The sequence below is a fragment of the Garra rufa genome, chromosome 18 (genome assembly GCF_049309525.1).
Source record: "Garra rufa chromosome 18, GarRuf1.0, whole genome shotgun sequence".
NCBI classification, from domain to species: Eukaryota; Metazoa; Chordata; class Actinopteri; order Cypriniformes; family Cyprinidae; genus Garra; species Garra rufa.
Genome location: NC_133378.1, coordinates 32784687 through 32807230, shown reverse-complemented (window position 1 = coordinate 32807230; position 22544 = coordinate 32784687). Strand labels below are relative to the sequence as shown.

General features: G+C 34.2%; 1 protein-coding gene across 1 annotated transcript; it reads right to left on the bottom strand.

Moving 5' to 3' along the window:
* Positions 1 to 340: 340 nt before the first annotated feature.
* On the bottom strand, positions 341 to 21220 carry LOC141290882 (testis development-related protein). The gene is made up of 5 exons (XM_073823024.1): positions 20973 to 21220; positions 11000 to 11047; positions 6094 to 6209; positions 1125 to 3967; positions 341 to 1093 (listed from the first exon to the last, which is right to left on the bottom strand). Exons 1-4 carry the CDS (start codon positions 21057 to 21059, stop codon positions 3535 to 3537), a joined length of 684 nt encoding a protein of 227 aa, XP_073679125.1. The 5' UTR covers positions 21060 to 21220; the 3' UTR covers positions 341 to 1093; positions 1125 to 3534.
* Positions 21221 to 22544: the final 1324 nt, after the last annotated feature.

The window sequence follows — 22544 nt, the reverse complement described above, 5'->3', positions numbered from 1 at the left end:
AACAGCTGATAAAAACATAACAATGATCCACAACATGACTCCAGTCCATCAATTAACATCTTGTGAAGATAAATTTTGCCTGTTTGTAAGAAACAAATCCAATATTAATATGTTTTAACTATAAACTGTTACTTCCTGCTAAAATATGAGTTGTGTATCTATAATATTGCTTTCTTCAGTGAAAAAGTCATAAATCTAAATCAGGAGGGAAATATACACAGATAAAACACTGATTAACAATGAAAACAGTCCAAAAACAGCTCTAAATATGTGGATTTTGTTTTAAAAAACCATTTAAAAATCTTACCAAACCCCAAAATGTTAATAAATAAGTAAAACCTTGAGTATAAAGTAAATTTTTATTCTGGTTCACCAACTTATCTGAACCCCTGGAACAACATGTTATTTGCATTTAAATCATAATACAGAAAAAAAAAATCATTCAGTAGTATCAAGATCAAATCAAAATACGATTCTCGCAAAGGCCTCAAATATAAAGAGCAAAATCTGAAACTAACAATTTATAATCATATTTTAAGGTTAAACACATTGGTGTACTAATTATATAAAGCTACTATGAACAACTAAGAGCAGCAAACCCACTTACGTTCAGAATCCGATTACATAAATAATCTTTAAAAATCAGCAATAAGACACTCAGACACGTTCTTCTAGCAAACCAAAGATCTTATGGCAGCGGCCACCGGTTTATATAAAATACATTTTATATTAAACTTATAAACGGTGATTGTCATTTTTATCGTGGTGAGGATGTTAGAGAACTAGTTAACACCAAATGAATTTTTAGTTGAGGCACATTTTAGAAAAACACTTCATGATAAAACGGCACAGCTCTTGAGGTCTTTGGAAGGCTTTGAATAAGGTTTGTAACAGTAATCATTACCGTAAGCATTATTAATGAGACCTGGGTACTTATCCCAATCCTAGAAGACTGTTTTTCCCAAATGAATCCAATGACTATAATTAATTTGATTAAAGCTCAAAATCTCCAGCGACAAGACTAAGCACATACACGTTCGATTTAAAACTGTTCCCTGTATGTCTTATAAAGCCACTTCTTAAAAACTAAGTTCTTCTTGTTTCTGAATAGTGACACTGAAAACATTGCTATCATGATCTAAATAGCAAGTAGTTTGGGATTATAGCAAGAAAATGATTGCATAGAGTAATTACAGTACATCATCATTATAGACGTTACATTATAGAGTGGAAGGCGTTTCTACATCATTTCACATTCACTTTTGAACAAGACAGCGGAATAAATTAACCACAAGTGAATCGAAGATTCAAGCATTAGGCCTACATACAAACAAACCATCGATCTCTCGTCAGAAGTGATTGATAATAATGGCGATTGAGACGCGACCTCTGTCTGTGGCGATGGGTACAGCAGCCTCACACTAATCGGCACTGATAAAACGTGGATTTAAAGACAGAATTCATCTACAAAATTAACATTCTGTCGTCGTTTATTCACTCTTATGTTACCCCCAAACCAGTTTGATTTTATTCTGTGAAAAACAGAAGTTTTTTTTGCAGAATGTCCTCCTGACTGACTTTTCATAATGACTGGAGAGCGACGAATGGAGACTTATTTCTGTATACAACGAGTTAAAGCGGTTTCTCACGTAACTTTATCGTACAAATAAAAACACTAATAATATTTGGACTGTCATTTGTCGTTTTGACTGTACAGGGCAATAGACTTCGGTCAGACTATCGCCATATTTAGGTTTTTTGACAGGGATCAAAACGAGGTGAGGGATAGAAGTAACTTAGCCTACAGTGCATTCAATGTATTGTACCGCTATTTTATAACACGCTGATTGTTAAGACGAAATGTCTTTCTAAAAACGTTAAGTAGACAAAAACATAATAAAACAGTCATGAAAATGGCATGTGATTTAGGACCTGTATACAGTACGTACCATTGGAATGACTGTAAGTCTATCCCTCACTGCCTCATCATTATCATCGGTCTTAAATTCAATATGGCGTCTGACTTGAAGGAGTAGTTCACTTTCAGAACAAAAATGTACAGAAAATGTACTTAAACCCTTGTCATCCACGATGCTCATGTCTTTCTTTCTTCAGTTGCAAGAAAATTATGTTTTTTGAGGAAAACTCAGGATTTCTCTCCATATAATGGACTTCTATGGTGCCCCCGAGTTTGAACTTCAAAATGCAGCTTCAAATGGCTCTAAACGATCACAGCTGAGGAAAGAAGGGTCTTATCTAGCAAAACAATTGATTATATTCTATTAAAAAAAATAAATAATACAATTTATATACTTTTTAACCTCAAATGCTTGTCTTGTCTAGCTTTGTGTGTAGAGATTAAAAAGTATATCAATTGTAAATGTTTTTAGAAAATAACCGATCATTTAGAGCCCTTTGAAGCTGCATTTAAACTGCATTTTGGAAGTTCAAACTCAGGGGCACCATAGAAGTTCAATATATGGAGAAAAATCCTTAAATGTTTTCCACAAAAAACATCATTTGTTTACGACTGAAGAAAGAAAGATATGAACATCTCGGATGACAAGGGGGTGAGTACATTATCTGTAAATTCTTGTTCTGAAAGTGAACTACTCCTTTAAGTTTATTGTTTTAAAGGGTTAGTTCACACAAAAATGAAAATTCTGTCATTAATTACTCACCCTCATGTTGTTCCAAACCTGTAAGACCTTCCTTCATCTTCGGAACACAAATTGAGATATTTTTTATGAAATCCAAGAGCTCTCAGACCCTCTATAGACGTTTAGAGGAAAATGCACATACGTCATGATACTTTACAAAGTGGCGCTAAACTGACACCCAGGAGAAGAATTGTTGAATTATTTTTTTTTTCTCTCACACAAATAGTATTTTCGTAGCTTTGTAAAATTACAATTGAACCACGGATGTCACATAGACTACTTTGTCGATGTTCTTGGTACCTTTCTGGGACTTGAACGTCTATGGAGGTCAGACAGCTCTTGGATTTCATCAAAAATATCTTAATTTGTGTTCTGAAGATGAACGAAGATCTTACAGGTTTGGAACAACACGAGGGTGAGTAATTAATGACAGAAATTTCATTTTTGTGTGAACTATCACTTTAACATGACTAAGCTTTATGATTTTTGGGACATTCTGCTGATCTTCATCTTTTGTGTTCCACAGAAGATAAAGAAAATCAAACAGGTTTGGATATTTAAGACATAAGGGTGAATAAATGATAAGATTTTTATTTTTGGTTGAACTCTCTTTTTGATTGTTAAAAAGTCATTTATAGCTTTTAAAAGTAGTGTACAAAACATGGTGAAGTCACACACAAACTATGAGTACGTCCAGTGATTTTTCTGAAGGAGCTTCATTCAAAAGTTGGACAAGCGTTTCTATAAAACGAAAAAAATGACAAAGTGTTGGAAGCAGGCACTCTTGGTCTGAGGTTCCCACTCTTCATATCTCGTCCACTGAGATTAGGTATACAAGGGGGTGTGGCCATCATCACAGACATCAATAAGGAAATCATTTGAGCCCCTCCCAATTACTCTCTGATAGGCTGGCTGGACTTCGACGACGGACAGCGGCTAATTTATCTCGCGCCCGAGCCGCCCACTGGGCAGGGCCGCCCGTCTGTGATTCAGTCAGACTTGCGTAACGTGACGAGTCCTCCTCCGAACCCAAGCCAACCCAGGACGGCAAACCCAGAGAATGCGGCAGAGACAATGACAGAGGGGTGGACAGTGGGGACGAGTCACTCCTCTTCTTCTCCGGCTCATTTTTTTCCTCCTCCATCCCATCACTCAGCTGAGGTGGCTCCCAGCCCTCAATCTTTTCGATTTTTCTCGTAGGTGTGATTTGCTTCATGGTCATGGTGATGCTGTCCCACAGACAGTGTGCTTTGTCTTTTTCGGAGTGGGTTTTACTCTTGTCATCCTCCCAGTTTTTCTTAGTAGACCTGAGAGAAAACGAAGCAGCATGAGTTTTTGTAAAATGAAAGGTTTCTACTGCTTCGAACAACAAACGTATTATTTCTTTCATAAACGTAATGACTACAAAATGTCAAATGATCTAAAACATTTCCGTATATGAAAGGGTACAAGGCTAGACAGTGAGTTTATTATGCTGTATGTCCAGCATGTTGTTTGGTTATGTGTCATAATGGCACAAGGCAGTCACTTATGCCTCAGCAGGAAGGACAGAGGCCGGGCCACAGGGTGCGGTTTCCATTTTAGACACTTACTTGATGTTTGACTTGCTGAGACTATATTTATGTACAAAATCATATAGGATATATTTTCCATTTCTCATGTAAGGATGTATTTATTTCTATTTTTATTGCACAGTAGCCTATGGACATCTTCATTTCTAGGCACTTAAAGGTGCTACGCTTTTGCCTCTGTTTTAAAGGGATAGTCTACTCAAAAATGAAAATAATTACTCACCCGTAAGACTATTTAAGAAATTAAGATTGTTTAAGAAATTAAACCTGTAAGAAAGAAGATATTTTTGATGAAATCCAAGAGCTTTGTGACCATAGACAGCAATGCAACTGACACGTTCAAGGCCCAGAAAGGTAGTATAGACATTGTTAAAATAGTCCATATGACATTAGTGGTTCAACTGTAATATTATGAACCTACAAGAATACAAAGTAAACAAATAAATGGCAAAAATCTCTCAGATTTCATTAAAAATATTATAATTTGTGTTCTGAAGATAAACAAAGGTCTTACGAGTTTGGAATGACATAAGGGTGAGTAATTTAATTAATGACAGAATTTTCATTTTTGGGTGAACTAAAAATACCCTTAAAATACTTTTTTCTAATCCAACTAATCCAACCATATGCAGAGTCAACTATAAGCAAGCCATTGGCTCATTTACACTAAAGACTGACTGTAAACACTGTGGCTCTGTGCTGCTCTTAAAACATGGCTTTGTTTGTTTCAGCAGCCCAACATGTCAATTTCTGCCCAACTAATGGCCTGAGTTTGCGGCAGACCAAAGATTTGGACAGCGTGGTTTTGGATTTTCCCACCAGGCCCATCCAACGCAGAGACGTCTGTGAAAAAGCACATAAGCTAGAAACCACTGTGTTCTATTTTAAGCATCTTTTCTTTGTGTGTACAAGCATCTGATAATCATCTCAAAAACAGTGGATCTATGTCTTAAACACCATAAAAACCATCAGGGAATGTTTAAGCTACTAAAAATTACGTAAAAAAAAAAATTAAGTAATAGAAATACTCAAAAGTGTTTAATTATTTAACCAAAATAAGAGAGATCATGTATTGTTTATTTAGTACTTACCTGAATAAGATATTTCACGTAAAAAAAATGTACATATAGTCCAAAAGAGAAAATAATAGCTGAAATTATTAAAATGACCCACTTCAAAAGTTTACATACACTTGATTCTTAATACTGTGTTTTTACATGAATGACCCACAGCTGAGTCAGAAAAATCCCTCAGGTCCCACAAATTCTTTCAGCATTTCTTTTTCAGCAAAGGTTCAAACACACACCGATGCTCCAGAAGAAAAAACAATGAATTAAGAGCCAGGGGTGAAAACTTTTGAAAATAATGAAAATGTGTAATTTTGTCTTTTCGTTACCTTAAAAGCATATTATTTTCTTTTAATACTGCCCTTGAGAAGCTACAGAAGATACTTGTTTCCCAGTAGACAAAATAAGTTACATTTACCCTGGTCAAATTTAAAAAGTTTAAAAGTTAAAAAGCTCTTAATGCATTATGTTTCCTTCTGGAGCATCAATAATTGTTTGATACGAGTCACTCAGATGTCCTCAGTGTGAAAAGATGGATCTCAAATCAATTGTTGGAAAGGGTTCAAATACACATAATTTGAACTACTATTTTCTTTTGTGGACAATATATGTAAACATCTTTCATGTGAAATATTTTATTCAGGTTAGTACTAAATAAAAAAATAACATGCATTTGTACTAGCCCTACAGTAAGTAGATATAATCATTTAAATTATTGTAATCATCTAAAGAAAATGCATATTCTATTTTAAATGCTTGCAAAACATTTACTAACTTCATTTAGCTTTAGCTTACCCTCTTCTGTGGGAGACAGTTACTCCTGTCAGCAAGATGTGTTCATCATCCTGAGATGGAAACAACTTCTTGTCTCCTTTTTCTCGCTTTGACTTTACTTTCTTTAACTTTGAATCCTACAAAAGGTCAAAAACAGAGTCACAAACCATACAGAAATCACTTGTTTATTCTTAGAACAGGGCGCTGTGTGCAGTAAAACGGCTATTTGTTATGTGTCAGAAGGGCTCAGATTTGGTTTCTCAGTGAGACGGAAATACAGATGGTAAGAGATGATTGCAGGTTTAGGCTTGGCGCAAAGACAACTAATCACAAAGACACACTTCATCTCAAATCCAGGAGCAGAAAGCTGTATCTGACGGACAGAGGGTGAAAAGATAGTAAAAACAGGAAAGGCCTATTTTGATTACAGCGACTGTGTGTGTGTGTGTGTGTGTGTGTGTGTGTGTGTGTGTGTGTGTGTGTGTGTGTTTTGGGTCATTTGGCGATCTGACACATTCCTTGAGACTCCCTCCTGCCTGCGTCCAGTAAGACCCTCAGGATTTGAAATACCGGCCCAGCTTTGCAGCTTATTATATAGTAAAGAACCTTTGACACAATTTCTTGCTGCCTTTCATAAGTTGTTCATTTTTTTCTGACCTGCCTTGTACAGAGTGGTTTCCTCTCGACTGAAATGTAAATTATATTTTATCACGGCATACTATTGGGTCATATTTCACTCTAAAATCAAAGTGAAAAAATTAAGATAATATATACAGTATGTCACAAAAGTGAGTACACCCCTCACATTTCAGCAACCATTTTAGTATATCTTCTCAAGAGACAATACTATAGAAATGAAACTTGAATATATATTCGAGTAGTCAATGTGCAGCTTGTATAGCAGTATAGATTTATTGTCCCCTGAAAATGACTCAACATACAGTCATTTTTGTCAAAATAGCTGGCAACAAAAGTGAGCACATCCTAAGTGAACTTGTCCAAAGTGTCAATATATTGTGTTAGCACCATTGTTATCTAACACTGCATTGATTATCCTGGGCATGGAATTGACCAGAGCTAAATATATATAAATATAAAAATAAATATAAATATATATATATTGGATAAAAATCTTTTTGCATTCTGATTTTTTAATTAATGACAATAACGCAAATTTTCATACAGTTGGAGTTATATTAAAAAATGTCCTGGCTTTTCCAAGCTTTATAATGGCAGTACGTAGGTGTTGAGGTGTTGAGGTGTTGAGGTGTTTGAAGCCCAAAAAAACACATCCATGCATCAAAGTCACGTGGCACCGGTGGGTTAATAAAAGTCTTCTGAAGCAAATCGATGTGTTTTTATAAGAAAAATATCCATATTTAAAATTGCTAGAGATTACGGATTATAAAGTTTTAAATATGATATTTTTCTTACACAAACGCCTTTATTAACCTGCCAGAGCCGTGTAGACCACTTTTTATGATAGATGGATGCACTTTATTGGACTTCAAAATCTCAACAGCCATTCACTGTCATTATAAAGCTCAGAAGAGCAAGGACATTTTTGATTAGAAGTCTGATTGTATTTGTCTGAAAGAAGTCAGTCACATACACCCAAAATGGCTTGAGGGTGAGTAAATCATGGGGCAATTTTCATATTTGGGTGAACTATTCCTTTAACTGTTTCCAAAACATTCCCTGTAAATGTTCATGTTTATAATTAAGCATGCATGTTAACTGTATTATTATATAAAAATATCTACAGTATTGTTTGTTAATTTAACAAAATTTAAGACCCTAAAGAGCTCCAAGTTACGTTGTGTTCATTTGTTTATCATCCAGATATTCAGTAGTTGTTGCTGCATGTCTTGAGGAATTGTACCAAACGCTAAAAAAGGTAAAAGCACGTGGTTAATTTTATTCGCCGCTGCCTGTTTTGTTTCAAACCAAAGACCTTTGTGTTCTGTCACTCTGCTGTGTTAAAACATGCCATCTGACTATGCACCAACACATAAACCCTTGTTATGTCAGGACCGGCTCTTATTATGAGTTCCACGACATTTATTTAGCAGTTATGAGCATTAGGAGACTAAGGGCACATCACTCATTCCATTGGATACACAGACATTACTATCAGACTCGTCTTTGACCTCAAATAAAGCACAACATTCGTTGGCTGCCGCCTATCGCTCCATCTGTCTTGTCCTCCCTCTCTCTCCGCTTGGTTAGGTAAAACACGCAGTGGAAATAAACAACTGTCGCTTTAACTTGAGACTGAGCTTCTGCCTTTAAGAATTCTCTGAAGTCGAACTGTGAAATTTCCTTTCTGTTAGCCTCTATAAAGAGGTCATATCTAGGAAAACTGATTTCTCATGATCGTTTGAGATTAAAAGAGTTCATTGTGCTATGAAAACATACTGTAACTTTCAGAACACAAAGGTTACAAGTCCAAAAAGAGCAAGCATTTATGTACAAATATAAATAAAACAAATCAAAACAAATGTTAAAAGCATTACAAATTAATTTGTTAATCTGACTTATTTATATAGCATAGCTATACACTACCAGTCAAAAGTTTTTGAACAGTAAGATTCTAGATGTTTTTTCAAAGAAGTCTCTTCTGCTCACCAAGCCTGCATTTATTTGATCCAAAGTACAGCAAAAGTACAGTAAAATTGTGAAAAATCTTTACCATTTAAAACAACTGTTTTCTATTTGAATACATTTAAAATTTTAATTTATTCCTATGATCAAAGCTAAATTTTCAGCATCATTACTCCAGTCTTCAGTATAACATGAATGATGAAAAATCATTCTAATATGCTGACTTGCTGTTCAAGAAATATTTTCTATTATTATTAGTATTATCAATATTTAAAACAGTATTTTTCAGGAGTTTCAGGATATTTTTCAAACATTTTTCAGGATTCTTTGATGAATAGAAAGATCCAAAGATCAGAATTTAATCTAAAAATAAAAAGCTTTTGTAACATTGTATACTATACCATTCAAAAGCTTGAAGTCAATATAATTTTTTCTTAATTTGTAAAAATTATAATACTTCTATCTAGCACAGATGCTTTTAACTGATCAAAAGTGATGATAAAGATATTTATAAGGTTACAAAAGATTTCTATTTCAGATAAATGCTGTTCTTCTGAACTTTCTACTCATCAAGGAAACGTAAAAAAAAAACGTACTAAGCTGTTTTCAATACAATGATAATAAATGTTTAAAAAAAATAAATGTAAGAATCTTAGAAAGATTTCTGAAGGATCATGTGACTAAAGTAATGATGCTAAAAATTCTGCTTTGAGATCATAGGAATAAATTTCTCTTAAAATATATTCAAATAGAAAACAGTTATTTTAAACAGTAAAAATATTTCAAAATTGTACTGTTTTTGCTGTACTTTGGATCAAATAAATGCAGGCTTGCTGAGCAGAAGGAACTTCTTTAAAAAATCTTAAAAATCTTACTGTTCAAAAACTTTTAATGTTATATAATACTTTATATAACATAGATAATACTTTAGATAAAAGTACCAAATACTTCCAAAGTACAAAAGGTTTCTATAAAATCATGAAATCAGTTTCTCTTTGGGGAAACTAAAGGCAGATTCGACATATAACAATTTAATTATGACATAAATTAAATATTTATTATTTATGTTACATGGGAAAAAATGGAATCCTAATATACAGCTACTTTTGAATAGCTGTTTATTGACCTTACTCACCTTAGTCAGGTTAGATGCGGCAAAGATCCAAAATCACTGAATTTTCACAACTCACAACTTTTAAAGCAACACTAAAGAACCTTGCTCCCTCTATAGGTTGGAAGCGGAATTGTCCATTACCGCTGTCGTAAATAATTGAACCCTACCGTAGAGTCACACGCACGTTATTTGTTTGGAGGCTATCCAGGACCGGCTTTGGAAATAACGATGTCCAGTGACAAAGTAGAGTATGTTGCATGACTTTATGAAAGTATGAAAATGAAATAAAACATAATAATGACATTGTTTGCTATTTTTTTTTTCGTAAAGAAAGTCGCATTTGAACTACAAAACCGCTACCCGACGACCCAAACTTACATCGTGCTGTTCTGGGCGACAGAGGGTTGCAAAGCGAATACGAAAGTGCCGTTTCACCCTGTTATGAGTTGATGAACCACTGACACGAGTTCGGAAACATTATTTTAAGGTAAAAAAAAAAAAAAACTCTTTAGTGTTGCTTTAAAACTGCTTTGTAGAGTTCTTCTCCACTCAAAGTTATTTTTAGAAAGATGTTTTGTCAGCTGAACAATTGGTATGTTGTTAAACAACAGTACAATCCACTGAACAGGCTGTACTATCCTTCACAGCCTCATTTTCATTCCAGTCAGAAATTAAATATGACTAAGGTCTATGAAGGAGATTTTCGCATTGCATAAAAGTGTATTTACTGCATTTACCAGCTGCTCATGCTAACAATATAAAGGTCAACCCCAGATTAAACAGCCTGTTTAATTCTACTGGTTCAATAGTTCAGATATTTGTTTTACAGTTTAAAATATGATATGAGAGCAGTCCACTGAAGGAAACCACGCCACTGAATGTTTGCTAGTCTCAAGACAGTTTTGCTATTGTCCAGATTGTTCTGAAAGAATGTGTTACATCCTCTCTATACAGTGCATGTTTAACAGATTATGCACAACACACACACTCTATAGTGTACTATCAAACTATGAATCTTGCCATTCATTGCGTCCATTCACAAAGAACTAACAAAAATAAAAAGATAACAGCAATTCTGTGTTTCTTTTCGCGTCACATCCTAAAAATGCTGCAATGGTATTGTTTCGGACACTGTCAACAAATTTTCGCATTTCTGTTCAAAGCAACAAACCGTTATGCATGTGTGTGCGTGTGTTGGTGTGTGTTTACCTTTGTTGAGGGGCTCAGAACTTCCTCTGTTCCCTCGGAGTCTTTATCCTGAAAAGCAAAGGCCAAGGAGAACAAAACAATGAGAACACGCGTACACACTTAAACACATGCTAATATATACAAACACACACACAGATACAAAAATGTGATTATTTTTAGCATGCTAACGTAAACAAGGTCTTGCACATTTGAGGAGTTGAGGACTTGAAAATGATATCAAAAACAGTCATAACACAACTATGGTGAGAAGTAAAATACTCCCAGTATTTTCAAACGCTAATCTGATCTATCAGCGTTAATGTAATCATTAATGCGGTCTATTTTGAGTGATCACTCATAACTGCTCTGGCATTCAGCTTCCTGTTAAGGGTCTGACCTCTTCCCCTTCCTTCCTGCCCCACCTGCGCTACTGCAGCCTCCTGGAAAGTTCTTACTCACCTCTCGTTTTCACTACCCTACAAAGCCAGGAAACTTTTAGCACTAGTGCAAGAACCTGAAGAGCAAAGGATGCACATTAGATGTCATGCTTTATCTGCCACAGGGAATTATGGGAAATGTAGTTGTCACACAAGATTTTCATCCCCTAAAAACTGGTGTATATATTGGCAGTGTTTTATCACTATTCTTTATCAACAGTACACAAAATGCACACACACTAAATTGTACAATTTTACGTTGTAATATTTCAGAATAGTAGAGTTTTGACTGTATATTTGACCAAATAAATGCAGCTTAGTGAGCTTAAAAGACTGTAAAACTGTAGAGAATTTTACTGACCCCAAACCTTTTATCATATTGGCCATTCTACAGAATTGGTTCAACGTCAGAGGTGGAAATGTCTTGGAATAGTCTTTTTGTCTAATTGTGCAGTTCTAATATTGTATTTTCAGAAAGTATTGGAATATTTTTCCTCTACCCAAATTTGTCACTACCAAAACACAGGTCAATATAACCCTTCTTATTAAATTATATTACTATTACGATTTTGCTTACATCTTCCTTGTAAAAATATGTATTTTTCTATTTTATTAAAATGTTTTCAGAAGTAAATCAATAACAGTTTCAATTTTAACAATATTTTAGGTTTGATTTATTAGATTTGTTTGTAAAAGGCAAAAAGTTGATCGTACTGATTTCAAACTTAAGGATTGATTAGTTTAAATCATAACATCTTAGTTGATAATTCAGTATAATTTATTTTTGACCAAACATCCCACTTTTTTGCACAGTCATGAGTAAAGTTTTGGTAGTGACCACATCACATTACAGAATTTTAATTCACATACTAAAACAAACATACTAAACTACTAAAAATTTGTACAAAATGTGTGTTTATTTCCACCAAATATAGGATTATGGGTTCCCATTTGTCACTACCGAAACAATGATGACATGTTTTGGTGATGACTGTTATGGTAGTGACAATTTTATGGGATAACACAAAAAACAAAAAACAAAGATGTCATTACTGAAACTTCACCAAATGTTTTGATCATGAATGTCACTTGGTAAAGTTTCGGTAGTAATATCTTTTTTTTATTTTTGTTGGTGTTATCACATAAAATTGTTACTACCGAAACAGTCATGCCAGTGACATCTTTGTTTTAGTAGTGACAATTTTATGGGATAACACCAAATCTTCACCAAATGTTTTGGTCGTGACTGTTACTTTAGTGACAATTTTATGGGACAACGCCAAAAAAACCCAAAGATGTCACTACTGAAACTTCACTAAATGTTTTGGTCGTGATTGTTTCGGTAGTGACAATTTTATGGGATAACACCAAAAAACAAAAAAACAAAAAAAAAACAAAGATGTCACTACTGAAACTTCACTAAATGTTTTGGTCGCGATTGTTTCGGTAGTGACAATTTTATGGTATAACACCAAATATTCACCAAATGTTTTGGTCGTGACTGTTTCGGTAGTGACAATTTTATGGTATAACACCAAAAAACAAAAAAACAAAAAAAAAAACAAAGATGTCACTACTGAAACTTCACTAAATGTTTTGGTCGCGATTGTTTCGGTAGTGACAATTTTATGGTATAACACCAAATATTCACCAAATGTTTTGGTCGTGACTGTTTCGGTAGTGACAATTTTATGGTATAACACCAAATATTCACCAAATGTTTTGGTCGTGACTGTTTCGGTAGTGACAATTTTATGGTATAACACCAAATATTCACCAAATGTTTTGGTCGTGACTGTTTCGGTAGTGACAATTTTATGGGACAACGCCAAAAAAAAAACCATCAAAGATGTCACTACTGAAACTTCACTAAATGTTTTGGTCGTGACTGTTTCGGTAGTGACAATTTTATGGTATAACACCAAATCTTCACCAAATGTTTTGGTCGTGACTGTTTCGGTAGTGACAATTTTATGGGACAACGCCAAAAAAAAAACATCAAAGATGTCACTACTGAAACTTCACTAAATGTTTTGGTCGTGATTGTTTCGGTAGTGACAATTTTATGGTATAACACCAAATCTTCACCAAATGTTTTGGTCGTGACTGTTTCGGTAGTGACAATTTTATGGGACAACGCCAAAAAAAACATCAAAGATGTCACTACTGAAACTTCACTAAATGTTTTGGTCGTGATTGTTTCGGTAGTGACAATTTTTAATGGGATAACACCAAAAAAACAAAGATGTCACTACTGAAACTTCACCAAATGTTTTGGTCGTGACTGTTTCGGTAGTGAAAATTTAATGGGATAACACAAAAAAAAAACACAAAAATGTCACTACTGAAACTTCACCAAATGTTTTGGTCGTGACTGTTACTTTAGTGACAATTTTATGGGATAACACCAAATCTTCACCAAATGTTTTGGTCGTGACTGTTACTTTAGTGACAATTTTATGGGACAACGCCAAAAAAAAAAAACATCAAAGATGTCACTACTGAAACTTCACTAAATGTTTTGGTCGTGATTGTTTCGGTAGTGACAATTTTTAATGGGATAACACCAAAAAAACAATGATTGTCACTACTGAAACTTCACCAAATGTTTTGGTCGTGACTGTTTCGGTAGTGAAAATTTAATGGGATAACACCAAAAAAAAAAAAAAAAAAAAACACAAAGATGTCACTACTGAAACTTCACCAAATGTTTTGGTCGTGACTGTTTCGGTAGTGCCAATTTTATGGGATAACACCCCCCCAAAAAACCAAAGATGTCAATACTGCAACTTCACCAAATGTTTTGGTCGTGACTGTTACTTTAGTGACAATTTTATGGGATAACACCAAATCTTCACCAAATGTTTTGGTCGTGACTGTTACTTTAGTGACAATTTTATGGGACAACGCCAAAAAAAACATCAAAGATGTCACTACTGAAACTTCACCAAATGTTTTGGTCGTGACTGTTTCGGTAGTGACAATTTTATGGGATAACACCCCCCCAAAAAACCAAAGATGTCAATACTGCAACTTCACCAAATGTTTTGGTCGTGATTGTATCGGTAGTGACAATTTTATGGGATAACACCAAATCTTCACCAAATGTTTTGGTCGTGACTGTTACTTTAGTGACAATTTTATGGGACAACGCCAAAAAAAAAAAAACATCAAAGATGTCACTACTGAAACTTCACCAAATGTTTTGGTGGTGATTGTTTCAGTAGTGACAATTTTATGGGATAACACCCTAAAAAAACAAAAAACAAAGATATCACTACTGTAGCTTCACCAAATTTTTTGGTCATGACTGTTTTGGTAGTGATAATTTTATGGGACAACACCAAAAAAAAAAAAAAAATCACCAAAAAACAAAAAAACAAAGATGTCACTACTGAAACTTAAACAGTAAATGTTTCAGTCATGACTGTTACGGTAATGGCAATTTTATGCGATAACAGCAAAAAAGTTGTCACTACCAAAACTTCACCAAATATTTTAGTCGTGACTGTTACAGTAGTGGCAATTTTATGGGATAACACCAAGAAAAAGATGTCACTATTGAAACTTCACTTAATTTTGCTTGTTCTAAGCAAAAACTCACTTAATTTTGACTTGAAAATCCTTCTTGATTTAACATTTTTTAGATATTTTGGCTGGAAACAAGACAAAAAAATTTCTAGGTAAAAAAAGCATTTTTTTGCAGTGTTCATTTCTACTCCTCCTCACACCTCCACCTCCACCCTATTTTACCACAGCGTTTGGCCTGATTACAATGTGAATACTCTCTCGAGTGCTCGTTTATAAATGAATGAGTGAAGCGGAGACGCAAAGAGGAATATTTCAGATATTTTAAGTCCTTTACCCTCTGGACTCTGTCATTTCTTATGATACTGGCATATTAGGGACAGCTCAGACCTGACTTTACTGAAAAAAAGCCTGTGATTGAAGAAAACAGGGTCAGAGGAGTTTATTTATTCCGTCTTCAACTGATTTATGAAGAAACTAACCATAATATCAACAAGACTGTACCTCAAAATAATGATGTTTACCTACTGGCAACCTGACATGGTTTAAAATAAAACCAACGCTCATAAAATAGCTTGATATAAACCACTAGAACAGAGAGGAACATTCATCTCGATGAGAACTTGTTTATCGGAGTTAAATCGAAACTTTCTACAAAATTCCGACAGGACCTCAATAGAACTGAAGTTGAATGTTAGCGAAGGTTTGCTTGTCCTCATCCGTCAGGCTTCCTGCTTTACATACCAAGTTCTGGGTGAATAAACTGACTAGCAGCTGAAGGAAGCGGATCTCACTGAAATATCCCTTTGTAGAACGAACAACATCAGAACATTCCTTTCCCTCTCCAACAAGCCTAGTACCACTATTTAAATGAGCAATAAGCATAGCTAACAAAATTACCACAGTACTACTATGTTTTTGGAGATTGTATGAAAATGAGTTATTTGTGCCCGTTTTATCTAAATTACTCTGTATAATTTCAAAATTTAAAGCTAAACAGAATGGTCTGATCTTAGCTTTGTGATATTATGCTACATAAAATAAAAACAGCTAACGGACTGAATGGAACGCGGATTGACTCTGACAGCAGGTGGCGCTTATGGATACGCTTATGATATACAGAGTTTCCCACTGTAAACAAAGAAGTGCTGGGTTTTTGAATACTACACCATGCAAGTTCAATGAGAAATTCAATTTTAAGTTGAATTAAGTTAAGAATGCAGTCAAACTGACTTAGGAAAATTAAGTTGATAAAATGATAAAAATTACTTCAATTGGTAACAGCTAAAATAATTTTGTTGATCCAACTGTTCACTTATGCAGCTGAATTAAGTTAGTGTAATGTAAATATTAGGATTGAATGAACTAAAATTATGTAAGTGTGGCTGACCTAGGAAAATTAAGTTGATAAAATGTAATAAATTAAGTTGAAAAAACATAACATTTTCAGGTGTTACCAAGTAAAGTCATTTTTTTTAAAGTTGATCTAACTATTCACTTTTTACAGTGTAGCATGGTATTTACTTGATACTCCATTATACTTCTGAAAATACCATGGTAAAATCATTGTTCAAGTTCAAAACACATTACCAGTCAAAAGTTTTTGAAAGGTAAGATTTTTAAAGAAGTCTCTTCTGCTCACCATGCCTGCATTTATTTGATCCAAAATACAGCAAAAGCAGTAATATTGTGAAAAATGTTTAGTATTTAAAATAACTGCTTGTTTTTTAAATATATTTAAAAAAATGACATTTATTCCTTTGATCAAAGCTACATTTTAATCATCATTACTCCTTAAGAAATCATTCTTATATGCTGATATGCTGTTCAAGAAACATGCTTATTATTATTATTAATATCAATATTTAAAAAAAAAAGTTGAGTACATTTGTTTGAGCATTTATCTAACAATAAAAAAGCTTTTGTAGCATTATACACTATACCATTCAAAAGCTTGGAGTGATGATAAAAGGCACTTATTATGTTACAAAAGATGTCTATTTCAGATAAATAGATCAATTCTACTCAGCTGTTCTCAACATAATAATAAATGTTTTTAAGCAGCAAATCAGAATATTAGAATGATTTTTGAAGGATCATGTGACTGGAGTAACAATGCTAAAAATTCAGCTTTGAAATCACAGGAATAAATTACATTTTAAAATATATTCAAAAAGAAAAGAGTTATTTTAAATAGTACAAAATTCTTAAAATTGTACTGTTTTACTGTACTTTAGATTTTTAAAAAAAGCAGGCTCGGTGAGCAGAAGAGACTTCTTTAAAAAACATTAACATTCTAGTCCAAAAAACATTTGGCTGGTAATGTACCATGGTATTTTTGGTACATGTGAAAATCATTCACCTTATCATCTCAACTGGCACATGAATTAATTAAATAAGCAGCAGTTAGGGTAACATTTTATTGCTGCATTTAATAATCTAAATGTGGCACTGGTCTTCTCTCAAACTGTGACTTTCACAGAGCATAAGAAGTAGACCAACCCCGTCAAAAAAACATCAGACAGTTTGGTCTAGCAGCTGGGCTGTTGTCATAATGTCTTTCACTATCAGACGAAGATATCAGAGCTTTTGACTGCTCTCTTTCCCATCTCTGAGACCAAAAACATGTTTGTGGAACAGATTCTTTTGGGAAGAGCGTGACTGTGGCCTAGTCAAGGCCGTCTAATATCACACTTGCCACAGAACGCAGTCAGAAACTTTTAAGTGCAAGCTTCTGAAATACATTTAAAAAAGAGTGAGGGGGAGAGAAAGAAAGCTTATCTGCAACCGTCTCCTGCTGTTACGCTGTAGGGACCTTATCTAACTCCTGCAGTCTAACAGCTGACAGAACATTAGATCTGAAAGCGAAGACGGAGGCCAATGCCATGAATCTGTATTTAAACTCAGCCACAGCAGAGCCACATTTAATTAAGACAAATACATGATCTTATCTACAAAAATCAAACTACATGATCATTAATATCATAACACTGGCACAGAGAAACAAAGAAACTTGAATACAAAACTTAAAATATGATACTATATGTTATGTGCTGACTTCTCATGACAGATCTTAACGCCAGTGGAAAATTATAACCAATAAATACACTTGTATTCTCTATATTCATACACTATATATTCATTATATTCTGCTGTAATGGGTCATACTTTCATTGTCCTATTCTCTCATTACATACTCATATTTGTTAACAGATATGGGTTTATTAATGTTCGATGACATTAGCAGATCTGAAGGAACATTCAGTTATGATGCATATTCCAAATTAGTTGTTTCCATGACTCAAAATTCAGATTAATACAGGTAAGCTGACTCTATTCTGATTTCTAAAAACCTAAATACGGCCTAATCTGGGTATGGCAATCTGGTTAACACCAATTCCATTTAAAGAACCAAAATATGACCCATAAAAGCATGTTATTGTACCGCACTCTTAATCTCTCAATTCTTTTAATCTCATATTCCTGTTTATATTCTCATTCTTGCACACTTGCTATAGCTTCATTCTCATATTCTCTCCTTCCATATTCATACTGGTCAACAGATATAGGTTTATTAAAGGCCCCAGTCATAAGCAAAACCAAGAGAAACATTCTGATTAATATAGGCCAGTTGATTCTCTTCTGATTTCTAAAAACCTGAATATGACCTAATCTGGGTTTGGCAATCTGGTTATTGCACATTCCATTTAAATAACCAACATATGACCCATAAAACATGTAAACACCACACTTTAGTCTCTCAATTATTTTAATCTCATATTCCTATTTATATTCTGATTATATTCTAATTTATAAAAACCTAAATATGCTCTCATCTGGGTATGGTAATCTGGTAAATGCACACGCCATTTAAATAACCAAAACATGACCCAAAAATGCATGTGAACACAGTTATTGTACCGCATTCTCAGTGTCTCAGTTCTTTTAATCTAATATATTCCTATTAATATTCTCATTCTCGCCCACTTGCATAACTACAAATACTTTTTTTTTTGCTAAATTTTCATTGTCCAATTCTCTCCCACCATATTCATACTGGTCAACAGATATGGGTTTATTAAAGGCTGATGACATAAGCAGACCCAAAGAAAAATTCTGATTAATATAGGCCTCTTCTGATTTCTAAAAACCTAAATATGGCCTAATCTGGGTTTGGCAATCTGGTTATTGCACATTCCATTAAAATAACCAAAATATGACCCATAAAACATGTAAACACAGTTATTGTACCACACTTCAGTGTCTCAATGCTTTTAATCTCATATTCCTATTTATATTCTCTGATTATATTCTAATTACTAAAAACCTAAATATGGCCTAATCTGGGTATGGCAATCTAGTTGATACACGTCATTTAAATAACCAAATACTGCTCAACAGATATGGGTTAATAATGGGCAATGACATAAGCAAAACCATGAGGAAAAATTCTGATTAATACAGGCCAGCTGACTCTATTCTGATTTCTAAAAACCAAAATATGGCCTAATCTGGGTATGGCAACACATGTCATTTAAATAACCAAAATATGACCCAAAAAGCATGTGAACACAAATTTTTGGACCACACTTTCAGTCTCTTAATTCTTTTAATCTCATATTCCTATTTATATTCTGGATATATTCTGATTTCTAAAACCTAAATATGCCCAAATCTGGTTAATGCACATTCTATTTAAATAACCAAAATATGACCCATAAAAGCATGAACACAGTTATTGTACCAAATTCTCAGTCTCTTAATTCTTTTAATCTATATTTCTGTATATTCTCAGCCTCCCATGCTTGCATAACTACAAATACTTTCTTTTTGCTATATTTCCATTTTCCTATTCTTTCCTTCCATATTCATACTGGTCAGCAGATATGGGTTTATTAATGGCTGATGACATAAGCAAAACCAAGGGGAAAATTCTGATTAATACAGGCCAGCTGACTATATTCTGATTTCTAAAAACCTAAATATGGCCTAATCTGGGTATGGCAATCTGCGTAACACGCATACCATTAAAATAACCAAAATATGACTCATAAAAGCATGTAAACACGGTTACGTTCACTCTCTCAGTTCTTTTAATCTAATTTAATCTAATATTCCTATTTCTATTTCTGTTCTCATTCTCGCAGACTTGCGTAACTACCAATACTCACTTTTTGCTATATTTTCATTGTCCTATTCTCTCATTCCATACTCATATTGGTTAAAAGATCTGATTATATTCTGATTTCTAAAAACCTAAATATGGCCTAATCTGGGTATGGCAATCTGGTTAATACACATGCCATTTAAATAAACAAAATATGACCCATAAAAGCATGTGGACACTATTTATATTCCTTTTCTCGCACACTTGCAGAACTACAAATACTCTATTTTTGCTATATCATCGTCATATTGTCTCCTTCCATATTCATACTGGTGGACAGATATGGATTTATTAATGGCCGATGACATAAGCAAAAACAAAGGAGCATTCAGTTATGACTTATATTCCAAACAAGTGACCTAAAATTCTAAAACTAGCGGTTTCTATTCCTTTTTATAAAACCAAAATATGGCCTTATCTAGGTACAAAAATCTGGTTAATGCAAATGCCATTTAAATAATCAAAATATAACCAAAAAAGCATGTAGACACAGTTATGTTCACTCTCTCAGTTCTTTTCATCTCATATCCCTTTCTTCCATATTATAAATACTCTTTTTTCTATACTTGCTTGGTCCATATGCTTCATACTGAAATACACTCCAGAACTTCATACTGTCAAACAAGAGCGATTTTAAAAAGTAGGGTGGCACATTAATAACTGGATTAAATGATAAGAGATGATAATTATTATTTCGTTGCTGTTCTTAGAATCTTCGGCTACTTTACGACTCACTCGGGGCGCATCCGCTTTGTAAACAATAGTTACTGTACAGGCTGAAATGTGACCCAGCCAAACTATCATACTCAAGCACATTTGATCTCTCAAGTTTGAAGCCCACGGGCAACATATCCCATCTTACCTTACTAGCGTGCTCTTGATGCCACGACACATCGTCTTCCTCTGACGCTTCATCCACCAGAACTTTGCTCTTGCTCTTCTTGAACATTATTCGCACCGGGAGTTCAGCTGTGTCTCAGAAGCAGGGTATTTTCCAAGCCCATGGGATGCGAGTGAAGACTCTCGGTGAGGAGGCAGCGGTTAAATCAGAACAATAACCCGTCTGTGATCGCGCCCTACCCTTCGCGATACCCCACACGCACACTTTCCTCCGGCCCACTATCTTCTTCTGATGAACGTCTGAGCACACGGTTGGCTGGAGCACCTGGACCGCCGCTCCTCCCATCTGGGATCAGATTGCCGCTGATCAGTTGGTTGTCGTGGCAACGTGGGCGGGGCGATAGACCCCCCTCATACCCTCCCACCCGGACAGGAGGTCTTATCATGAACAGTCAAATATGTCTCCAGAGGTTCAATCAGGGAGTGTAGAAGTTTATGTATTCTAAGCTGACTTTAGTGAGAACGCAACATTTGGACACTTAACCCACCTTTTACAAGCTAGGCATAGCATTAAATGACAAAATATCACTTTTTATGTAAACAAAATAAATAATAAATAATAATTTTAAAAAATAAATAAAAAAATAGTTGATAAAATTTTGATATTCCTGAAAATCAGGAATCTGAGGATGCAAAAAAATCAAAATACTGAGAAAATCACCTTTAAAGTTCTCCAAATTAGGTTCTTAACAATGCATATCACTAATCAAAAATTATATTTTGATATATTTCCAGTTGGAATTTTACAAAAATCTTCATGGAACATGATCTTTACTTAATTTCCTAATGATTTTTGGCATAAAAGTAAAATCAAAAATTTTGACCCATGCAATGTATTTTTGGCTATTGCTACAAATATACCCCAGCGACTTAAGACTGGTTTTGTGGTCCAGGGTCACATATATTTAAAATTGCAATATTTAGTTTGTCTCAATTTAGTTTGATATTTTGTAAGTGCATTGAAATAATACATTTAAAGCATGGTAAATACTTTTATTCAAAGCAGACTTTAGTAAGCCTGCAAACCCAGACACTTATCCCACCTTTTAAAAACTAGGCAAAGCATTAAATGGAAAAATATCAAACCAAGTGGCAAAAGCTCACTTTTTAAATAAAATAAAATAATAAAATAAAATAACAATTGCAATTAATTTTTTTAGTAGCCTCAACTTGGTTTGATATTTTGCAAAAGTGCATTGAATTCATACATTTAAAGTGTGGCAAATACTTTTATTCTAAGCAGACTTTGCATAAAACTGGACACTTAACACAACTTTCAAAAACTGTCACGATCACACAGGGAGGTCTGGGTCCAGATGCAGGTAAGTAAGTTTTTAATGAATAAACAAACAAATAACAAACAAACAGGCCAACACGGCACAGCACGACAAGAATCTAAGATCAAAAATAAACAAAACAGGAACACGGTCAAGGAGTCAGGATAACACACACGAAGACAGTACAGGAGACAATGCAGCCAGGATGAGTAGTGGGAAATGAGTGTTCTTATAGACCAGATAATTGTGGACAGATG